This window comes from Galeopterus variegatus, unplaced genomic scaffold, assembly GCF_000696425.1.
Source record: "Galeopterus variegatus unplaced genomic scaffold, G_variegatus-3.0.2 Scaffold3345, whole genome shotgun sequence".
Taxonomy (NCBI): Eukaryota; Metazoa; Chordata; class Mammalia; order Dermoptera; family Cynocephalidae; genus Galeopterus; species Galeopterus variegatus.
Genome location: NW_007729456.1, coordinates 64,582 through 71,930, shown reverse-complemented (window position 1 = coordinate 71,930; position 7,349 = coordinate 64,582). Strand labels below are relative to the sequence as shown.

The 7,349-nt window shown below is 40.7% G+C and overlaps 1 protein-coding gene across 1 annotated transcript in view; it reads right to left on the bottom strand.

The window, feature by feature from the left end:
• LOC103600444 (COP9 signalosome complex subunit 8-like) overlaps positions 1 to 5,229 on the bottom strand; it is an 11,224-nt gene extending 5,995 nt beyond the window's left edge. Inside the window, exons 1-4 of the mRNA XM_008584718.1 lie at positions 5,102 to 5,229; positions 3,963 to 4,033; positions 2,488 to 2,536; positions 1,153 to 1,285 (exon numbers count right to left, since the gene is read on the bottom strand). Of these exons, the coding sequence (XP_008582940.1) occupies positions 1,153 to 1,285; positions 2,488 to 2,536; positions 3,963 to 4,033; positions 5,102 to 5,179 (331 nt within the window). The 5' untranslated portion in view covers positions 5,180 to 5,229. The remainder of the gene's footprint in view (positions 1 to 1,152; positions 1,286 to 2,487; positions 2,537 to 3,962; positions 4,034 to 5,101) is intronic.
• Positions 5,230 to 7,349: the final 2,120 nt, after the last annotated feature.

Below are 7,349 nucleotides of genomic sequence, written 5' to 3'. Positions count from 1 at the left end.
GGCGCAGGGGCAACGCCGAGGGTTGCGATCCCGTTGCCGGTCCTGGTCCGGTACGGGCGCGACACTGAGGGTTGCGAACCATTGCCGGACACGGAAAAAAAAAAAAAAAAAAAAAAAAAAGTCCACTACGCTACTAATTCATCAGGGCTGATATGAGGAAGTTAAGCCTGTTTCCCACGCTAATTTCCAGAACTGCCCCTCGCACACCTGTGCAGCTTTATCCCACGCCCTCCCTCCCCACCCACCTCCCTGCCCTCACGTCCCTCATTTATTTCACACTTAAAGCAGTCGCTTCCTGTTTTGCCATTTACACTGTTTTGTTTTATGGTGATATAGTTTTACTATTTCAAAGCAATTACGCACATCTTGAAAACAACCTTTACCATCTGCTACCCTGTAAAGCTGATATCCCTTACCAGAGTGATGAGTAGATATTAAAAAATTCCTGCTCACTGGCTCCTCCAGAGCACGAAGGTATACAGTGAAGGCAGGTATTGACTACAGAGATAGGGTTACAATAAAAAATAAGAATGTAACATCAAAAAAAGATCACTATATGAGTTTATAAAAGAATGAACCAGGAAGAATGTACACAAATAACAGGTGGAAGAATAGGGAGAGGTCGGTGACAAGATTTTACTGTGGGATCAGTGCTATGTCACACCAGGTTTGTAATCATTCAAAGCAATTAAAAACACATTTGAGCATCTACATATTGAATGGATTAGTTATAAAATCCAGAAGCTGGAGACACTTATCAAAGGCCAATGCTGACAGAGTCCAAAGCACAATCTCTATTTTCAAATACACGGATTTAAAAAAATCTTTGCCAGCCCATACCTTGAACTACAAGATTTCATTTTAACAGCAAAAAACAAAACAAAACAAAACAAAAAACCCTTTCACTGACAAGACCAATTTCAGTCTAGAATTAAGTTAGGAGACAATGAAGCCCCTAGCTGCGAATACAGTCTCAAGCAACATAAAATAAAGAAGCATGATTAGAACAAATCTAAAAAAAGAATTCTGAAAAGTGCCCCATTCACCTATCACAAAATATCTACTATTAACAAACCACTGACTGACTTCGACATTGCAGCACTTAGGGAACAGGTCTAGTCTAATTTAATTTTAAACACAAAAACACATTACCTCTCAATGCTTCCATGATTGGCTGGACCGTCTCAGACCACTGGTGAGCATTGATGGTTGTATAAATCCCAGGGAAATCTCTCTGCCAGATTCTTTGTCCTACTGACCAAATTCCCCCAAGTTCAGAATTTGCCTGCAATAAATATTACTGCCTTTGAGGGTATTTACTCTGCAAATTTACCAATGACTGTATGTATCTTAAAACAAAATACCAGAAATGAATCATTAAAACTTGTTAGCTGTATCATTAAAAACATAATTCAACATTTCTTTTAAGAGATCCAATTACTTTTTCACTCCAATCACTATCGAAAAGGTTTTAAACACTGTGAACAGCAATGTCAAATTTATTTGTACATTTGATATAAATATTTATTACAATAGCAAATTAAGGTATGAGAAAGTAGATCAAAAATATTTCAGAATTAAGCCTGGAGACTAATTGCCTTAAGCATTGCTGTTTTTAAAGATGTTATATTTATGTTTCAAATTTACATTATATATATATAATGTAAATATATATATATATTTAGCACAAAGGTAACAGTAATATGGTTAATAATATAGACTATCAATCTAAGATGTCATATACCACGGCCTCTCGAACGTTAGAGTTTCTACTATTATTGAAACTATGGGTATAACTTATAGTTCTTTAACCAAAGAAGCTGAGGAACATTCTAATCTTACTTAACAGAATGTCTAGGAAAGGATCTCCTGCTTAATATCAACAATGAACAAGACTTTAGGTGAATTCTTGTTAATATTCTGAGAATGTTTAAAAATTCACTTCACACGGTAAACACGGTGAATCACTTCAAATTAAAAACTCAATTCATTCCACTTTGGAAGAAACTTTTTACAGGTTATTTCATTTAATCTCCCAACCAAAATAAGAAATCTAAAATCCTAATTAGCAAAAATAATAATAATGCTGTGAATAATCATTTTTAGAATATTCTTGTAAAGAACACCAGTTTCAAAATAAGTACCATTATAGGAAACTGCATTAATCAGATGAAAATACCCACCACCACGGCTACTGCCACCACCCTCCTTCACCTAAATTAGCTCAGCTGTGTAACTGGTGAAGCTACACTTTTTAAAAATGTCTTGAGAAACCTGATTGTAGGAGCTGAGCACACATTTCTATACCATCCCAAAGAAATTCAAACTTCAGACTAAAGGAATTCAAAGATCTATTTTTAAACTTTAATACTACTGTAATGACTATTTCTGTGACATGGAAAAGAAAACAGAAACTTTTAAGAGGTTGCCATGTAAGTGAATGTCATTATTATATTAAAGCAGTAAATGTATTAAAAGAATACTTACAGATTTTATAGCAGGAGGTATTCTTTTCCAAAGATATCTTGCATTATTCCTAATTTACACCACCACAAAGAATAATAATCAATTAAAAAAAATCATCTCAGTAAATGCTTGAAATTACTAGGTCTCAATGCAAACATATAGCAGTACAATTTAAAATACTCTATATGGGGCCGGCTGGTTAGCTCACTTAGAGTGCTACCTTGTAACACCAAGGTCAAGGGTTTGGATCCCTATACCAGCCAGTCTCCTAAAAAAAACAAAAACAAAAAAAAACTTCTATGTAATACAGAGTAAAATTTAGTTTTATTTGAATTTGTTCTGCAGAAATGAGTGGTTCTCCAGACCAAAAGGCATGAAATATTTTGATCAAAGTCATATTTTGCAATTTTAGTGAATTTTTTTTTTTTTATTAATGATTCAGATCCTAAATTAAGGCAACAACAGAACACTAAAAACACAAAGACTTATATAGAACTGCCCAAATAACTTATTCAGATATAAAAAGAAACAAATTTATGTGCTTTCAAGGCTCTGGCACTCCCTGATAGTAAGGATGGTACACAATGATCTTCTCATTATGACCCCGCCCACCAGTGGGTACAAGGCCTCCAAAACTTCAAGGCAGGAGTTCTTAAGGGTTTGTAAGCGTGAACTATAACAAACATATGATGATGAAATTACAAAAATTAGAACATTTATATATGTATAATAAAAATCTCAGTTTAGTTTTTGAGAAGAAATGGAAGAAAGGGTTTGGAAGAATTTAAAACAAAATTTTATCAGGAACGGGTCACAGAACTACAGGAGATTCCTATTCTTTTGAACAGTTTTGCTGCTGACTTTTCCTAACAAACATGAATTAGGAATCATTTTAAAACTTCTAAGAAATCTGGTACATGTTGGTAATGAATTCTCATTCTGGGCTCTCTCAAACTTCCCTTTCAGCTTCTTTTGGTCTATTGATTATATTTAAAGTTAAGTAAATGGAAGTCATGAGAAAGTTTTTTTTTTTTTTAAAAAGATGACTGGTAAGGGGATCTTAACCCTTGACTTGGTGTTGTCAGCACCACGCTCACCCAATGAGCAAACCGGCCATCCCTATATGGGATCTGAACCCGGGGCCTTGGTGTTATCAGCACCACACTCTACCAAGTGAGCCACAGGCCGGCTCCATAAGAAAGTTTTTAAAAAAGACAAAAATGAAAAAGGTCAATGAAAGTAATTTACTGACACTGTAGTTTCTCATAATAAATTGAAGTGTTTTTTAGGATGTATATGTAAAGCAACTGTATTTTAAGTTAACAGCCGAATCATAATTCACTGTTAAGGTTCAACAGGAAAGAGATGTGATTGACATTACAATAAAAGATACAGCTCATTGTGCCTAAGTTTTAGTGGTGCTATTTCAATGTAGAATAATTTCTGTATAACCTTAAGAAACCTGCAGCTCTTAGTTTTAGGTAAAAGGTACTTACATATCATTATGGAGCAAATACAAAGCTAGAAGCTGACCATACACTGGGGGTGTAGCAATTCCTCCAGGAGCCTAGAAGGCCAAAAATGAAAGAGAAAAACCTCATTCTTATCCTTTGACTTAAAAAAATAATATTTCATTAATGCTAATCTAAAAGGTAAGCCTGTCTTATAGTACTACAGATGCAGAAAGAGCTTAGAGAAGCAGCAAACACTAACATTCAGAGTAGTGAGTTAACATCTGTCATCAGCTGGGATTCATCTCCCTTTGGGCATCAGTTTCTTTACAAATACCAGAATATTTAAACGGAGTCCCTTTCCCAGTTCTCAAATTCTCAATTAAATATCTTACTATTATGAGAAACAAATACTTTCAACAGATTCCTAAAGCATTATGATTCTTCCCATTATACCAAACATGCTGAATAGCTAAGAAAATGAATGAGGTACAGAAAAACACCACAGTTGAGTTATAAAGACATTTCTCTCCTCATTCAATTAAAATTCACTCAGAAAACATCTACTAAGCGTCTCTATCAGTGACCTGCTTCCTCTATCTGTTGTTTCCTTTAGTTAATGAGCTTTTGATACTAATGTTATAAATGCTTTTTAAGTGCCTTTCCAAGAAAATCTTAATTTTAATAGCTCCATAACATTCATCTGTCTTACTAAAGACAAAATGACAAGGTTGATAATATTACAAGACTAAGAAAGGCTGGGTTAAGAAAAGGTTGCCATGGTTACATTTTCTCGTTCTCTGTGTGTATGGGTGTGTGCCTGCACAAAGGTCTGTGATAAAACCCACCTTCCCGCCCCCTGCCACCCTGACAGTGGGAAGGAAAGCCGTCTAGTCTAATTGACAGGAGAAGCATATTGGTGGTGTTGGAGCAAAGATGCACAGGCTCTTCGGGCTCACACGCTCAAGTCAAATAACAAACCCCCCCAGTGAGTTCGGGGAGGGAGGGCAGGGACCCTTCGCCGTCGGAGCAGGCCGCGGCGGCCCGGGCTCCAGGAGTCCAGCCTCCGTGCAGCGCGCGCGACCCAACCCAGCGGGCCCCAGGTCCCGTTACCCTGGAAACCGGTGGCGTCCCCGGGCCAGGGGCGACCCCGCAGTTTCTCCCAGCGCGACGCAAATGGCTACCTCGAGCTCTTGGTTCTCGCACTGATCCAGCAACTTTTTGAAACTGAAGGCACTTCCCGCCATCACGGCCACTGGCATCTTCCCGGCAGGTCTCGCCGCCGCACCTCGCAGCCAGCCAGCCCCTTGACCATCCCTCGGGGCGTCGCGCCCGCGATGACGCACAGAGCCGGCGCCGCCGACGAGGGCCCGTGCGCAGGCGCGCCGGCGGCGGCGGCACGGAGGGCGTCGCTGGCGCTCTGGCTGGCCGTCTCGGTGCTCTGGAGGACCTGCCCGGTCTGGCAGGAAGCTGCTTTCGCTACGCGAGGCCAGTTTCGTGCGTATATCACAGCTCCTTCTGAAGGTCCCCAGTGCACAGAAAAATAATGCGTTTTCAAGAACACAAGTTGCTGTGCAAGCGCAGTAGGACATTTCTTTTGAACCTTCCGGTGTTGGAGCACAGTGAACCCTGCGGGGGCTCCTCTGTCCTGGCAGAGGCATTAGCCCCAAGGCTCCGCACAGTGCCCTGCACGTAGTAGGTGCTCAGGGCAGGGTCGCTGTCTGACGTCTCCACTTTGAGGCCTAGTGCACATGCGAACTTACAGACTCAAAATTTGTTTGGGACTTGCCACCCTATCCTGAGCACCTACTACGTGCAGGGCACTGTGCAGAGCTCTGGGGCTACGGCCTGGCACACCTGCCCTGTGGCTTTGCACACACAGGCCAACCCTCCGCATCTCAGTACACCGCAGCGCTGTCCTTCCAGCCGGAGCCCCCTCTTGCACCCCAAATCCGGAGTGAAGCTTCTCCAGCCTGGACACTGACGTTGCCTGAACTTAAGCTGTTTGCTGACTCCCACTCCTGCTTCCTTCCAGCCTATTCTCTGCACAGCAGCCAAAGGGATTTTTTTCTGAAGCATAAGTCGGATCTTGATACTCTTCGGTTCAAACAGCTAAAATCCAAAGTCCTTACCATTGCTCAAAGCTTATATAATCTAATTTCCAGATCCTCTCCTATTTGCTCTGGCCATCCTGGCCTCTTTCGTCTTCTGTGCAGTACTTATTGTTAAGGAATATTATATTGTGTGTTTATTTGCATATTTGTTCCTTACTGCCTCTCACCAGACCACCAGGGAAGACGCTTTGATTTGTTCCTTGCTGCATGACTCGCTACCTAATTTGTGGGACCCAGAGCAAATTAAAAAGGCGGGGTCCCTTGTTAAAAAAAAAAACAGGGTGGAGGGATGAGGGGTGAGTGCCATTAAAGCAATAAAATACAAAGCTTTTTCCTTTCTCCTCAGTGTCTCCCTTAACTTTCCATAGTGTTTTATTTGCTGTTTGTTATTTTAAGTAAAGAAAATTTAAAATTGTAAAATTATTAGGATGGATTTTACCATCCATCTTTATGTTGTGCAATGCTGGTTTTAAATACAAACATTAGTGCACTTAACTCATGTGGAATCACGGAAATAACAATTTACATTTCATAGCTCGTGTGCATATGTATTGTTTTTGTCAGAACCACAGAAATGCTGCACAAAATGTACTCAAGTGTTTTAATTACACTTGTTTATATGGACATGATCTACCAATACTATCTACATGAGACTTATTGATGAGTAAGGGAAGACTGAAAGGAAAAGTAACTATGGATTGGCTTATTTTTCTCTTGTATGTCATCCTCGTCAGCATAAATCAGATGGCTAATATAAAGAAGAAACATGAATAACAAAGGACATGACAGGTTCCTTCATGTTTCTTAAAATACTGTTGCATTCATTCTTCATTGGAAGCAAGTTCAAGTTCTAAGGGAAAGTGTGGCTCCTTGGGGGTGTCAACACCCAGCTTAGTCAGGAACACGCTTAGCTGGTACTCACTTTGAGTCTTGCTGGCTTGTAGATCAGGGATCTACAGGGAATTCTCAGTTCATGGTGCACTGTGGACTCTATGTGGAATGGCAGCGGACGCACAGTGTGCATACTCCCCGGCTCCTGTGCAGGCTCCATGGTCTCAGTGGACCTCACTCACAAAGCACAAGTTCAAAGATAAAATTTTCAAGCATTTCAAGACAGCAATAGCCATCACTGATCATTTTTTGTAATCAAAATCTCCATCTGGGGCCGGCCTGGTGGCGCACTAGATAGTGCGCTGCTTGGGAAGCGCGGCGGCGCTCCCGCCCGAGGGTTCGGATCCCACATACAGACCGGTTCCCGCTCACTGGCTGAGCGAGGCGCGGGAGCAGCACCGAGGGTTGCGATCCCGTTGCCGGTCCC